Source organism: Chelon labrosus (genome assembly GCF_963514085.1).
Source record: "Chelon labrosus genome assembly, chromosome: 20".
Taxonomy (NCBI): Eukaryota; Metazoa; Chordata; class Actinopteri; order Mugiliformes; family Mugilidae; genus Chelon; species Chelon labrosus.
Window position 1 is genome coordinate 3,584,049 of NC_140353.1, and position 15,559 is coordinate 3,599,607.

General features: G+C 43.1%; 1 protein-coding gene across 18 annotated transcripts in view; it reads left to right on the top strand.

Annotated features, from left to right (window-relative positions):
• mark3a (MAP/microtubule affinity-regulating kinase 3a) overlaps positions 1–15,559 on the top strand; it is a 53,955-nt gene that overhangs the window by 6,159 nt on the left and 32,237 nt on the right. For all 18 annotated transcript variants that reach the window (XR_014699662.1, XR_014699663.1, XM_084569402.1 and 15 more), the window contains exons 3-6: positions 1,390–1,443; positions 9,970–10,018; positions 11,095–11,160; positions 14,304–14,374. Coding sequence is in view for 16 of the 18 variants with exons in the window: in XM_084569402.1 (XP_084425528.1) it covers positions 1,390–1,443; positions 9,970–10,018; positions 11,095–11,160; positions 14,304–14,374 (240 nt within the window). In the remaining 2 variants the exon portion in view is untranslated. The remainder of the gene's footprint in view (positions 1–1,389; positions 1,444–9,969; positions 10,019–11,094; positions 11,161–14,303; positions 14,375–15,559) is intronic.

The window sequence follows — 15,559 nt, forward strand, 5'->3', positions numbered from 1 at the left end:
TTAGGGTGGCTGTCATTATCCTCGAAACGCTTGATATCTTGTATTCCGATTAGATTCTACATGTGTGTTTAGTCTTTTTCCTGTCTCTACCCGGCCGGCCTCAAGCAGATGGGTTCCTCCGTATGAGCTTAAGGTTCGGCTCAAGGCTTCTTCCTGTTAAAAGGGAGTTTCTTCTTGCTACTGTCACCTCAGTACTCACTCTGGGGGGGTTTCAGGCGCTTTATAGATTAAATTTTATTTAATTTTTAGAATAGATTAGCAAATAGCCAAAAGCAAAAATGAAAGTTTGCACGGAGGCGTGACACTCGTTGGAGGAAATGCATTTACAAAGCTAATGTGGACGTTATCTCGGTGTACGCTTAAATAAATAAGTTGGAGCTCCTGTAGGTAATCCTCAGTGCAATGCATTAGGAGCAGTACAAGATAATACAAGAATTCTGATCATTTATTAATGAGTATCGGCCAGTATGATTTTTAAAAACCATCCTTCTCAAAGATCCTACCTCCATTCAACAAAGAAAGTAAAGGTATACTGGTTCTAATCCCACTTGAACCTTCACTGTTTGGACCAGCATTATAAAACTAGGCAACACAAAGTGCTTCCAGACAGAAGACGTGTTTAGTCTCGCTCTTTTAACGCTTGGCTTTGCTTTACGGCCGACGTAAAGCAAATACAAAAGATGGGGCCGTTACTATGTGCTCAGTAGAGTCAATACCTCTACGCTGCGGCTTCACAAGCTCCCAGCTACCGAGGAACTATTTGTTCATCTGTTCTCTTCTGTTAATTAAATAATTCCTAATTTAAATCGTCAGAATGGGACAAGTTCTTGTGAGGCTGCTTGTGTTTGATTTACAGCGTCTGAAAAAAACCTGTTTACCTTCTTAAGAAATAATGGATCACAGGACATTTTCACAAGAAGATTTCAACACAAAGCTCAGCCCTGTTTCAGCTCCATGCTCGGACACATCCATCGCTCTAAATCTCGTTTGGCAGTAATAGTTGTTTTTTTGTTTTTTTTTTTCGAGGCGAGCCGTTGCTGTCGAGCGTTTCATTTGTTTATAATTGATGAGCTGCTTCTTCGCGAGGGATTTTAAGGAAACAGCGTCTCTCTCTCTCTTCGTAATAATTCTGCAGTTTAACCATATTTTTAACCCGGGGAGGATGTTGAAACTGTGTTATTGCTCTCTCATATCGACTCTAAACTCTCTAAGTTGTGGTTTAATTCAGTGACACTTTCCTTTCGTGAGCTGTCGTCTTTTTTTTTTTTTATTTCAGCGTCTCGTTCTGCTTCCTCTTTTTCACACTTCCCTCTGCTGTTGTGTCCCATTTAACTCAGTTTCGATTCATTTTTTCTTTCTTTCTTTTTTGTGTCTCCTCTCTCTCCACAGGTGGCAATTAAGATAATAGACAAGACACAGCTGAACCCAAACAGCCTTCAGAAGGTAATTCGCCCCCTCTTTTCCTCTCGGGTTATGCTCTCACACTGTGGCAGAATTCATTTACTAATTCATGAAGCACAACAGATTGGGTATTAATTGTGTAAATGGGAAGCAGTGCATGCTGGGACAGAGCACGTGTTCGTTGTATAGCTTTCTGAGGTTGAATTAAGAGCTCTTGTTGTTTTGCTGCAAGGATTTCAAGCGTGATGACTGAAAGAGGAGATTGTTCTCCTTAAATAAAACCAAAATGACATTTTATTCTTCCTTTTTTTTTTGTACAGTTCATGCTGCTCTCTTGTCGTCTGGGAAGCGAGCGGCTTTGTTTTTTTTTTTCCTCTTTAAATTAACCAAATCAGGAAGCGGCTTTTGGCTTTTAAAATGCAAATGTCTTAGGGCGGAGAGCGTGTCTTTTTACTTCTCGGTGAATAGCAGTTTCACTTTACAGTTTGTGTTTTTGTGTGTGCGCTCATTAGCAAGGCAGATGCGTTGTCGTCTTTGATCTGTGAGGTTTTTCTTTTTCGGCTCGGAAGTGGTTTCTGGAGAAGCGGTGCCGACTCGGCTGTCAGACGGTTAAGAGTGGACGGGTGCTGCTGCTGCTGCCGCCGCCGCTGCTGCTGGTCGTGACAGCGGCGAGGATGTTTCGGTGTTAATATTCAGCCGGCCCCCCGCCCACCGCCGCTCGGCTCCTCTCGGCGGCCGTCTAGTGGTTTTCCATCAGTTTTTCCAAAGCATTGCATTGATTTTGGCCTTTGTATCTCGGAGGCCCGGGCCCCTTGGCGTTGGCTGTGACTCTGCGTTGACAGAAAAACACTGAGTCATGACAGGCGCTGTTCACAGAAACACAAAGCGTCGAGCTTTTGTTGGCAGTCCTTGTTGTTTTTAGTGACTGCTTTGTCGCTTTTAAGTTATTTTTCCCTGCGCTCCACGAGGGATTTAGATTTCCTTTTAATGTTTATTTTAAGGAACTCGAGTGTGCGACCCGCATTTAAATACTTTTTTTGCGATTGGCACATTAAACGGTCCCGTTCTGGTCACATGTTTCTATTTATAGGCTGTTTTTTGTTGTGTTTTTTCGGTTGAGGAGTGGGAGAGTTGAAGGCGATCCTGACGTGGATCAGATTAGTGGCTTGTTTTAATTGAGCCAGGTCCCTAATCCTGCAGCGTCCACATCTGCAAGGGTTAAAGCAGTAATTCAAGTTTTTAATCACCTAATCAGTTAGATAAGAAAATCATTACCACCCTCATGTATGCCTGATAACAGCTGATTAGTTTAACATAAAGGCAGACTGGTTTTGTGCTCGCATTTTTTTGTATGAACTAAAAATACGACTTGTTGTTGATGCTGGGCTAACTGTTTGCAGCTTGTTGCATATAGACAAGCATCTTCCTGTGTGATTCTTGCAAAAACAGTTAAAACATCGAGTTAAAGTGCACCGTGGAGCCATAAAACACACATTTAGAGCCTTGACTGTTTATTATTTTCTAGAAATGGCCCCCTGACAAATTTGTTAAATGCTCCAGTGACCTGCTGTTGTAGTTTTATATTTTAAAGTTGTTTGCAGGAAAGAAACCAGTCTCAGGACTTAGATCTGTGACTTTTTGGTCCCGTTCAGACACCCAGATATCCATCTTTAAGCACTTGTGTTCGCACCAGAACTAGAAATCCAATCACGGCTTTCACAACTCTGTATGCAAATAAACACCGACATCTTTGGGTGAGCTGTAGAATATTTAGCAAGCAGCTGTTGTGTCAAAACAGCGGATGGCTATCTACTGTTGTTTCAGAACCATGAACGGTACTGTTTTGCGTGTGTGCCGTGACATGGGGATAGGATACAAATTCTGGAACATAATCGACTGTAAAGTTTCTCTGTTAAGTTATTTGTTTATTTATTTATTTCCAACCCGGCATTATTTATTTTTGAGACCTGCACTGTTCTTGAATTATAACTGGAACCGTGGAAGTTACACAATCTCCTTATTCTCCATATTCTCTAATTTAATTTCCTAAATCCTGATTTATTATTATTTCGTCTAATAACAATATTTTAACAATCTTGCGGTGCTTTTTGGCTAAACTCTGCTTTCCCAAGAGGCCGTTGGCCGCTGAGTTGTCGGTCTGCCAGTGTGGCCGGGACACGTTGTGTGTTCATGCTACTTAAAGAAAAATGTAGTCGCAAGCGGCTTAGACCACCTCCAGATGTGAGATCAGACCTGGATGCATGTTAATACCTGGTTTGAACCGGGGCCTCACATGGGAGGACGATGGCTGATGGGTTTTCATGATGAAGAAGTCATTTAAACATTTAAAGCTGACTGAATATCATCAGTATATGTGTATGGTGTGTTCAGGTGGACTTTAAAGCACCGGATCTCATGTATTCTTCTCCACACTCCTCTTACCTTGGAGCTGCTAAAACCTGCTGTTAGCTCTGCTGAGTCCTGACCTATTATGTAACGGGAAGAGTTGGCGAGAGGCTGATAGCGGGGGATATCGTCTCTGATGCCTAAATGTTTATTTTCAGCCTCGTGTTCTCGATAGTTTAGTCAGAGCTCGAGCGCCGACTTTCACATCTGTCAGCGTCTCCTGGCTCCGCTCTTCCCGTTCTGTCCTGAAACTGTCTTGTTGTCTTGCGAGGTCAAAGGTCGAGGAGGGAGTAGGACACTTGGAAGTCTTTTGATTAAATGTAAACTGTGTCAGCTGAAAAAGCTTAAAGCCTAGAACGACCTCCCGGTTTTGTTTTTATTAAGTGGTTGTAGGGCAGTTTATACGAGACTTCGGCATCATTTAAAGCAACTTGGAGCTGCGTCAAAAAAAAAACATTGACCGTTTAAAGTAACATCAAGTATCAAGCATCATTTTGGTTGAAAAGCAGCTACTCAAGCAACAAGCATTTTCTTATTCATGAATTTTCCATTTGGAAAAGGAAATCTCCACATCGCCATGTCGTTTTGATTTATTTGGTAGACAGGAAGGACATTTTAGTCATCAAACCATTTTCAGACAATTAATCAGCTACAAAACGAACAAGGAATGAAACCTTTTGCTGCAGTTAAGTTGTCGCCATCATTGTTCGACCTGTAAATCTAATAGTTTTATTGTTTAGGGTTTTTTTAATCCACTATAATAGAAGACATCTATTACAGGACTTCACTCAGCACAGATATAAAACCTGTTGCTGGAGGTTCATAGGTATTTATTGCCTTCTAATAAAGGTTGGTAACGACTGTATTAAACTGATGGATGCAGTTCGTTTTTGTCTTTACGCCTGAAGACGTCTGCGTTTGCGCACTTTGAGCAATAGGTGCAGTTAATTTGAACCAGACCGACGCTTCCCCTTAAGGTTAATTTGTTTGTCCAGATGAGAGCAATAACATTCAAGAAGGCGAGCTTGTGCTAAAAGAAAACCGCTGCCCGGATGCATTTTCTCCCAGCTGAAATAAAAACGCACACATCCATCGACTCTGCCTGATCTTGCAGCGACTGTAATCTGATTTGTTGGAGGGAAGAAGGTTTAGAAAGAAACCTCAAGTAACGATCTATTGTCTGTTCTGTTTACAAGCCTCGCCTCACCTGAAGTTGAGGCTGACGAAAGCCAACCGTAGGTGTGACTTCATCCTATAAACGTGTGTCATTCGGTCTTGAGGAGCCTCGTATCGATCACAAGACAGATTGCGTAACGTGGACAGCTGTGCATCATTGCCGTGGTATGACTGGATCACCGGCAGGCTTGCGTCCTCCACCTAATGCTTGCATTATGCGGTGAATCACTCGCCTCTCGTGTGTTTTTCCACTAATTCTGTTTACTGCGCAGCATACCTGACAAAGTATTCCCATATACTTGTCGGTGTGTTGTTGTTTTTTTTGTTTTTTTTGTGTTGATGTCACGGAGGCTAGGCTCTGCTATGTAGGACAGAACAGACTGTGCCAAAAGCTTTACAAAGTCACAGAGTTAGAAGACATAAATCGGTGTCCTGGACGGGTTTGCTGCTTCTCTCCTGTAACCGGGAAGTGAGCGGCAGTGAAGAGGTTTCCACGGTCACGCAGCAAAGATTTATTGTCCTCTACTTTCTGAGTGTATTTTCAGAATAATGACGGACAGAGGAAGGATCATAATAACAATGAGGAGCTCTCCTTCTTCTTCTCCGTGCTCATTCTGTTAGCATGGCGTACTCCTGAAGGCCTCGCTGTCTGGAGTTCGTAATTAACCTTAAATTTCACTCTGACCCCGGAATGAAAGGACGTTTATTATCTCGCTCTGTAGCCAGCGATCACTGCACAATCCAGTGTTCGAGCTGCTTCATTGTAGTCATGTGATTTGGAGATAAATATGTTATTTTGACGGTGCTATTTTTGTTTTTTTCATCCCCATTAGGATAGAAAACACGATGGGATCAATTAATTGAAACTTTCTTTTGATTAGTTGCTTTAATAAGTTGGTTATGCGCTGAATAATGAGCCCACACAAACTATTTGATTGGCCGATCGGATGTTTTCTGGAGCATGATCAGGTCCCAGTGGGGAGACTGCAGACCAACTTTCCGCCACAAAGAATCTGTGGTTATGAGTTGACTGTGGTGTATAAATACACACAAACGGCTTCTGCAGCTACTGCGCCGATCAGTTCATCCATCCTGCCTGTCATCTTATTTGTATTTGTTCCAGCTTTATAGTAGGCGACTTTATTTTGAAAGTAGAGAGTTGAAAGTTGACAGGAGAGTTGAAAGTGCGCAGAAGCTGCTGCTCACGCTATCACACGGCTTAACGCTGCATGAAAATGTGCATTTATTTCTGCAAATAAATGTGCAGAAACACCTCAGTCTGCATTGTGGATGTTACACAATGAATCCACACCTGGCTCACAGTGCAAGGGGGTGGGGGGGGGTCAGTGTGAAATGTGAAGGAGGCCTCAAACAATCCAGATTTTTATAGACTTGCGTGTCGAGGCGGCATACAGAACGTGAAAACAACACCCGCTGTTTGCCACCATCTGTTTGCCTCTCGGGCAGAGACACCAGCCGTCCAGGGTTCAGGACAGAAGGCTTCGTCGTGGCGTCCCGGTGGAACCGCGGGTTCGAATCTGTCGCCCTGCTTTACTGTCATTGTTTCTTTCACTCCCCGCCGAGAGGGCGGATTAAACCTCAGAGATAAGTGAGGTTAATGCACGAATACCTCAGCGAGATGTTTAAAGATGCTGCTGAAGCCGTTAGTTACTGACAATATGTCTTAACTAAACATCTCATTGACAATCAAGCCTATTTCAATAGATTAACTGAACTGTGGGAACATTTTTGATCAGTTAGTGACATAAAATAATTAATTTAAGATGCAATCTGGGGCCCGAAGGCCGTGGCCAACCAGTTTGCCGATTTCTAGATATTGTGCTGTATCCTGCACCATTCCCACTAGTCTGACTTCTGTCGGTTGAATCAGTAATAGAACGAGTTGAGGGATCAGTCTGATTGGCTTATCGGCTCAGGACAGGAAGTGATGAAAGAAAACAAAACAGTGAATAGGCCTTTGTGCCGAGAGTGATTCCCTATATTGATTGGATTCCGGTTCACAAGGTTTCAAAACTATTTTGGTTGTTTATGGAAGAGATTTTCACAAAACTCAAGAGATTTGTGGTATTTCCACTATACTTTCCTTCTCGTTTCTCATCTTTGATTTGTCTCCTGTTGCCAAATCCAATCAGCTTTAAGGTCTGACGGTGCTGTCAGTGTTGAAGCTTCTGTCATGTTTTGGATCTGCCTCCCATGTGGACTAATCTTGTTTGCGTGATCTCGTGAGACTAGCTGTGTGAGACCGCAGCGAGATTTCTTAACGAGAAACATGCAGGAAATGGCATACATTTAAAAAACCATCAGAGGACTTTATGATATCAGATCAGTCGCTCTTCCTGTTTCCCGTTTTGCAGGATAAATACAGACTACAGCCACCTGCTGGTATGAAGCGTTATATCCTCTCAGGTGTAGAGCGTTTGTACCAGCTGGTCGTTGACTGTAGTCTTTGTGTTCAAGTGCAACTTTTTAGTGCAGACACTGGAGGCAACATCACAGTCGTCCTTGATGAACTTTAGGTACAATATTTGGCATTTGATAGATTCATTAATATAAAATAATACACAACAGTACAAGAATTGTACAGTTTTACGGTGCTTTGTTGACTAAAAGACTATTCTCTGATGACGTCACTAATAAAAACACAGTAGAAAGTAAAGAAATCTATATTCTTGACCTGAATACATACGCTGAGAACAGACAGCTCATGTGCTACACACTGTGAGCTGCAGATATGTATAGCCTGTATAAAAACAGACTGCAACTCAGCACCATAACTTTATCTAATAGTTGATGTGCAGCCTCCTTCTCTTACCACAGGACGTTTGGTGAAGTTGTTAACTGACTGCTGTCCAGAAGGTTTGGACCGTTCCTCTGCTAGCGTTAGCATTAGCCTTTTCAGATGCATTAGCACGCAGTACTTTTGTTGTATTTCAGGACTGACGTGTCACGGTAGTATGGGCTTCATCTTTAGTTCCACAAACTTGAGGAACCGCTTCTAGTTTGCTGCAACGACCCACTGGGCTCCTCACCTGTCTTCTAGGTCAGTGACTAGTCAACTGCCTACTTAATGTGTCATGGAACAGCAGTGAAGCTTTCAAACTGACTAGTCGACTAGTCTGTACATCCCCTACTATCCACTCAGCTTCATGATTAATCAGAAGTAAGGAAAAAAACAACCAAACCCTTTATTACGTCACCGCTGAAACAGCTTGAGTTCATTTCAGGGAATAACTTCAGTTTTAATAATTGAGTGGAAGTGTCGAGCATTTTGGTGACTACTGCTTCTTTCAGCTCTCATAACCCAAACACGGCGGAAACGCACTTAGTGCTACACGCATTTGTTGATTTGAGTCCGTGTGCACTCCGGCTGCCCATGAAAGATTGATGGCTTTTCATATTTCATATGGACGTGGAGAGAGCGAGGTGTAGTTAACAGCCGATCAATAATAAATAGCCCCTTCTATGCCTCGTACAGCAGAACACTAAAAAGCATTTTTGGCCGTCACAGATCTGCTGCTGTGGTGACTCCGGTGGAGAGCTGGGGGAGATCCGATGGTGCATGTTTAACTTCAAATTCTGTTTTCATCCGCGGATGTCAGAGCGACACTGTGTTGCAGGGATAACTGTTGTATGTTGTGAAGCTGAGGTGGCTAAGTGATCACATTTCCCTGACAAATGTGTTCATGCTGAGAAAAGAGTGCAGTGTTTATGTCGCTAGACCCAAGATCTCCCATTAGGAACCGTCCAAGAAAAGAAGTGAGCTAAGAATAATAACAGCAGTGTTGATGAGGACCCTCGTCACATGCTTCCTCATTAGAATAGAGCGCATTTATTGTTAAAAATAATGCGACCTTTAATAGTGCAAACACAACAAAACTATAAAAAACTAAAAACTGTACTCCAAAAAACCACTCACACAAGACATTCATCATTATTGCACGACCCCTTTTCAATTAAACTTAAGATAAGTAATCGGCACAGAAAAATAAAACGGGGAATCAACAGATAATTTAAGGTTTTGATTTAAATTTCACAACCGGCGCTGTTGTGATTAGTGTCTGTTAATGGCGTTGTTCGATCCCGCCCTCTTCTTCTTCCTCTATCTTCTTTTTTTCTGCACAAAAAGGAGGAAATGGTCTTTAAATTCCCTTGTGTAGCCCTTTAAAATGTCTTAAAAGCATTAAATCTATTTTCCAGAATTGAGAAACATCAGATAACCTGACAGAGGTCAGATTTTTAGCAGCTCTACCAAGTTAATTTAATTTTCGTCCATTGCCATGTGACTGTAATGGCATGTTATATGTAAAGGCTGCGTAATAAGTAACGGATTCCTCCTTATTTTAAAGGGTTATTCAGAACGTCACAGAGATGTTGTGGTTTTATTTTATAATAAAAGAACAGAGACAAGTTACACGTGAACTGAAAAGACTGAGGCGGTTGCCGTTCACATCGATACACAAGATGAGACCGATTATTCCTGTTGACTTTTCCATGGCATGTATTTTGACTTTACTAGCAGAGAACGTGTAAAAGTCGGAGTGGTCCTGCTCTTGTTCCTGTCGTGTCACTGCCATGTTGTATGCTTTTATTTTTTGCACTAGTGAATTTGAAGGCCAGGTCAACACCTTGTGCTGTTCTTCATGTTTTTTTTTAGTTGTTCCTAGTTGTTAGTTGTTTTTGTGGCTGCATCCTGCTGGGGATGGCTGCTGCCATCAAGGAGTGTCATTGCTATGGGATGGGGGTTCCTGGTCTGGTCTAGGTGGGTGCTACAGGTCTAACATCCACATGAATGAATGCCAGGTCCAGAAGTTTCCCAGCAGAACTTTGAATTGTCACAAGATGGTCGATGTTATTCGTTTCTCCTGTCGGTGGTCATAATGTTGTGGCTGATTTGTGTATAATGGACCAAAACAGTCCTCAGATGAAATGTTGACCATAAACTCTATGTTTCTCTTTCATTTTCAGCTCTTAAGAGAAGTTAGAATAATGAAGATCTTGAATCATCCCAATATAGGTAAGTGGATGTGACTCTTAAACTCATTTGCCAGTTCATTAGTAAACTAGTGAACCTCAGTGTTCTTAAAAGTCAAATAATCCTGCTGATGTAAAAGATTTCTGGAAACACAACAACCATCTGCAAGAACGTTTGGGTTTGCTGAGGTCAGCCGCTGCATTCTTGACAATTTATTTTATTCTATCGCTCAACTGTCTCCAAAGACGTGCAGTCTTCACTGCCGTCCTCCGTGGACAGCTGTAGGTAAACGCAGAGGCTGAAACTACAGCGCCGTCCTCTCCTCTTTGTGTTGGGAGTCGGAGAATAATCGGTAAACAAGCGAGCACGCTGCCTGGAGCGGTAGCAAACTTTACCACCGCACAGTCGTCTGCAAGAGGAAATACCAACTGACACCAAACCACTGCTGCAACAAGAAGCCAATATTACACGAACCTCAGCTGCCGAGAGCTTGATCGTGGACTTTTTTTTGGGTGTTCTGTTGCTCGTAATTACTTCAGCTGAGGGATTATCCAAAGAGTGGTTCGATGAATCCATAAATTGTGGTGTTTTTAAGTATTAAAATGAACCCAGAAGGACGTTTTTCCCTTCTTACTCAAAGCAACACACACATGAAATAAAACACCACATACGTGGTGCGTCTGGTCTTGGAGACGGGATTCCCCACTAATTATTTTTTATTTCCTTCCCCCCCCCTCCGCCGCCGCCGCTCCATGATTTCCTCGGCAGAAATGTGATTATAATTACCAGGGTGATAGTCGGCGCTTACCAGCCCTTAACGCCCTCTTTATCTCTCGCTCTCTCCTCCCTCTTTTCTCTTTGTCTTCCATCCCACCTTGTCTATATTTAGCTGTGCAGCTCTCACAGTCTTTTACATCTCTGAGTTGGACTCGCTGCAGTAAAAAAAAAAACAAAAAAAAAACTGTACAGTAAATATTGAGTGGTGCTCAGCGCCCTTATGCTGCGTTTGCATGGTCACGACACACTGAAATCCACGTGACTGATTCTCCCTCGTCTTTCAACGTGATCTGATTAATAATTTCCACTCTCTGTCTCTTGTGTCTCTCTCGTTCCTTCAGTCAAGCTTTTTGAAGTGATCGAGACGGAGAGGACGCTCTACCTGGTGATGGAGTACGCCAGCGGAGGTGAGACCAAGACTAGTTTTGTTGCTGTAAAATCGAAATATCCAATATGTATTATCTACCAGCCTATCTCAGACCCATCAAATAAGACACAACTTCATTGATCCACATGGGGGAAATTTAAGTTTTGAGTCCATTTATCCTAAATAACATAATAAACAATGAGAGACACGAGTCTGCAAGGACACGGAGCAGCTCACAGTTGTTTAACCCTCTAGGCTAACGTTAGCTAGCATACCCAGGCTCCAGAAGAACATACTTCTTGCACCTAGGGCCCGCGAGAACTGTGATTGGTCAGAAAATTAAAGTGGGAAAAGCGGAAATGCTAGCTGCCACTCTGTGAGCTCCCAGATGCTAATGTTAGCAACGTGAGCGCTAATCTCTCCTGGGTAGAGATCGGCAGACTGTGTGTGGGTGCATGCTGAATGAATGGCGTGATCCGACGGACACGGTCGTCAGAATGACTTCCGTCCGTCTCCCGCATCTCCCATAATGCTTAGTGTGTATGATGCATGCTGCAGTGGGAGGGGCCTATGAGGACTTAGCCGGAGTTCGGTGTATAAATAAGTACAAACTTTTTTCTTGTTCTTGTAGCCCTAGCAGCAAGAACAGCTTTCTCTCTTCTCGCGGAGTATGTAAGAAGCTTAACTTTTGTTATTCACTCTGAACATTACTGACACAAACATTCACATTCTCCCCCATTTAAATTCTATTATTGACCGTTTTATTCCCAAAATCTGTGGACAAAAAAAATCAAATATATTCCTCAGGCTGCTGTTGTGTGTCTTGTTTAAACTTCACAGTGTGCGGTTGCCTCTGCAAACTTGGTCAGAATACATACATATCCTCAACCGTCTGCACACATACGTCTAAACGGTCCTCAGTTTTAGTTACCACTGAGGACACCTGTAATTCAAATGTCCTCTCCTGTCTCCTCCTGTTTCTGTTGCTTTAAAAGCCTTGAAGACGTTCGCTGCAGCGTTGCATTAAATTTTCCACAGACTCATAATCGACCCACATTTTCTAATTATTTTTACATGTGGTAATTACGGTTTTACACAATATTAGCGGCCGAATTAATCACTAAATGCAAAAAACGGAAGTAAACAAGGCAGCTGAGTGAGCTTTTTATTATACTGAATGCATCTAACCAAGCAAAGAGAGACTAAAACACAAAAGTGAATACAATACATGCAAAAACTGCAGTCGACCAGATAGTCGACTCAGATCTGAACAGAGCGTGCTGCCGTGAAAGTCCCAGATATAATTTATTAACACGAAATGTGATAAATGTGCATGTTAATAATTTATACATCCCGGGAGCAGCAAATAGTCTGAAGGCTGTACTTGTACCTGAAAGAAAGTACAAGAATATTGTTCTGTACAGACGAGTTTCAATAAAACTTCAGCTCTCCCCGAAAAACTAAATTTATTTTTATCCAGCTTTCAAGAGCACCAGCTTCTTTGCACCAGTTATTTTAACACAACGTCACACACAAGCAGATGACCTAGAAGGCACATCTCGCCATTGATTACATGCAGCGGTCATACTCTGGATGCTGAGCTGAGCTGAGACGAGCAGAGACGACACATTGTTGAAGACCTGCTTGTCACGGAGCAAATCACATTACCGCTGAGACGGGGGCAATTGAATTAAATCCTAATAGTATAAATATTTCTTTCAGTTTGGCTTTGTTTTTATTTTAAGAAGTCAGGCAGAATCTGAAGGTGACCTCTCTCTCAGCTCGGTCTGCAGCTCAACAAATTCCCCTGTCGCCTTGATCAAAACGTCACAGATCTCTCCAGGAACATGTGGCTCCAGAATTTAGTAAAAAAAAAAAACAAAAAGTTAAAAATGGTGCAGGTCTGCTCTGCTTCTGTGCTGCACAGTAGCAGTAGGGCTCAGTCCTGGAAGCTGTGTTGCAGCCATGCTCCATTTCTAATTTGTTTGTATCGCGGTTTCATCGAGGACAGGAAATAAATGAGGAAACGCATTCATGGACTCAAGTTTTTTTATGTGGTGCATTGGCAGAAAGCTCTGCCTTCAGACTAAATTTACACCTCAGATCTTCATCCAAATACATGCAAAGGTACCAGCTTCGGCAGGACTTGGTTTTAGTGCTAATTCCCAAATGTTAGCATAGTACAGGAGGGTTACCTAGGCAACCAGTGCCAAGAACTCGGCCACAGTGAGACGGACAACGCGAGAATTGCTTTGTACGTGGACGTTTTTAATCACCTTGGGCTTGTATATTTATTTTGAACAAGAGTAGCGTGTAGCGTACAGACTTGGATCAAAGCTAACAGTCTTTGGGGAACTCCACCGCGCCAGTGTGACTCAATTCTTTCAACCTCAAGCCTTACAATTCCTTACATTTCTCATTTCTAGTTGTTTGTTTTTTTTTAATGTTCCCGTCATTTCTGAAGGGAACGTCTAGTTTCCTTGCTCCGTTCCTTCCGTTATGCTCACGCACAGCTCACAGTGTGCCCTTTAGCTCCGACATGCAAAGTGTTGGCTCGCTCATTGCGTCTGCAGCGGCTGAGTCAGAGAGCACACGGGTGAATTGTTGCTTTTCTAGAGCTCCGAAAGCACAGAAGCACACTCTGGCCGCCTCTGCAGGTCAGCGCTGAGAGAGCGGGGAGAGTTTTGAGGACTCATGGGAAACGGTGGGGGGAGGTGTTTTTGTTGCTTGTTATTGTCTTTACTTCCTGTTTCCACTGGAGTAAGGGCACACACACACACACACACACACACACACACACACACACACACACATACACACATGCAGCTAGCACACGAGTGAGCGTAGTCACGTTTTGGCCGGAAGTGTGCAGAACTGTGGGCCGAGGGAAGAGTCTGCTGCCGGAGCCGAGCTCGGCGGCAGGTTTGTGCCTCCAGGAGAGGCTCGGTGCGGAGGAAGCAGCGTCGTGCTCGTCTCAGTATGGTCAAGAGACGCCCTCGAACCATGCACATGGGAGACGGAGCGGGCCAGCTGCGTAGAAAAGTTATTTTTGTCCGCTTTATTTTTACAAGTTGTGATTCAGTTTTTGCTTCTGCCTCCGTTGCATCTGTCTTTTCCTTTTCTCTCCAACGTCTCCGTGACTCTTATTCTCTCTCTCTCTCTCTTTTTTTATTTTTTTTGCAGGAGAGGTGTTCGACTACCTGGTTGCACATGGAAGAATGAAGGAAAAAGAGGCCAGAGCTAAATTTAGACAGGTACCCAGCTTTCTCCCCCTGCAGTGTTCTGGTTTCACACCTCTGCTCCCGGCTCTGCAGCAGACAAGCCGCTGTCCTCCGTCCTCTGTTGTGTGAAGACCGATGAGACACGTCCAGACCAGCCTCATTCCCCATCACTTATCTCTGCCATAACTGTCACAAACAGAGCCACAAGCCCTGTTCAGAGCTGAATTAAAAACGGTCCAGATTAGTCATTTTTGATATTATCGGATCGGTATTGAGTTTCAGCCAAGCCTGATCTTTTATAGTCATTTATTTTAAGTCTGCCATAAACCTAAACCACATCCTTGTGGTGTCATGTAACGTCTTATTCCCCTTCGCTGCCTAGCGTCAAAGCTGCCAAAAAAAATCAAAGACAACGACTTCTTCTTGTGTTTCAGTGGCTGTTGGCTTGTGTATAAACTAGAATAAAGGGAACAAATCATGTCTGTTGTGTAAAGGCTGCACCGAAACAACAGCAAACGCTGACCACTGGGTTTGAAAGAAAGTTTCCCTGAGACAGTGTCAAGGAGACAAATATTCCAGAGAGGATTACAGATCTAGACCAGCCCATTTCTGGAGTGAAGACAGGTTATTAGGAAAAGATAAGGAAATGTCCAGGGGAGGACATTTTGTTTATTATCGGATCATGACTCGGATCGGCCGATACTGAATATTAAAAGATATATCGGTATTGGATCGGCAGAAAGTAAGAAAACAGTCAGACAGACAAAAGGCTCTTGACGTTTTTCATCTTCATCTCCCCTGAACATTCAAATCCACAAATATTTTCAACATGATGATCTAGAATGAATCAAATGTAGACCAGCTGATCAGGATGTTTCAGAAGAGACCAGCTGTTTACGATGGTTTGTGGCTCTGCCTGGTCTCCCTGCTAATAGTAGCGCTTCCTAGCCTCCCAGCTTACAGTAGCTCTGCCTGGTCTCCCAGCTAATAGTAACTCTTCATAGCTTCTTAGCCTCCCAGCTAACAGTAGCTCTTCCTAGATTCCTAGCCTCCCAGCTAACAGTAGCTCTTCCTAGCTTCCTAGCCTCCCAGCTAACAGTAGCTCTGCCTAGCCTCTCAGCTAATAGTAGCTCTTCATAGCTTCCTAGCCTACCTGCTAATAGTGGCTCTTCCTAGCCTCCAATCTCTTCCTAGATCCATAGCCTCCCAGCTAATAGT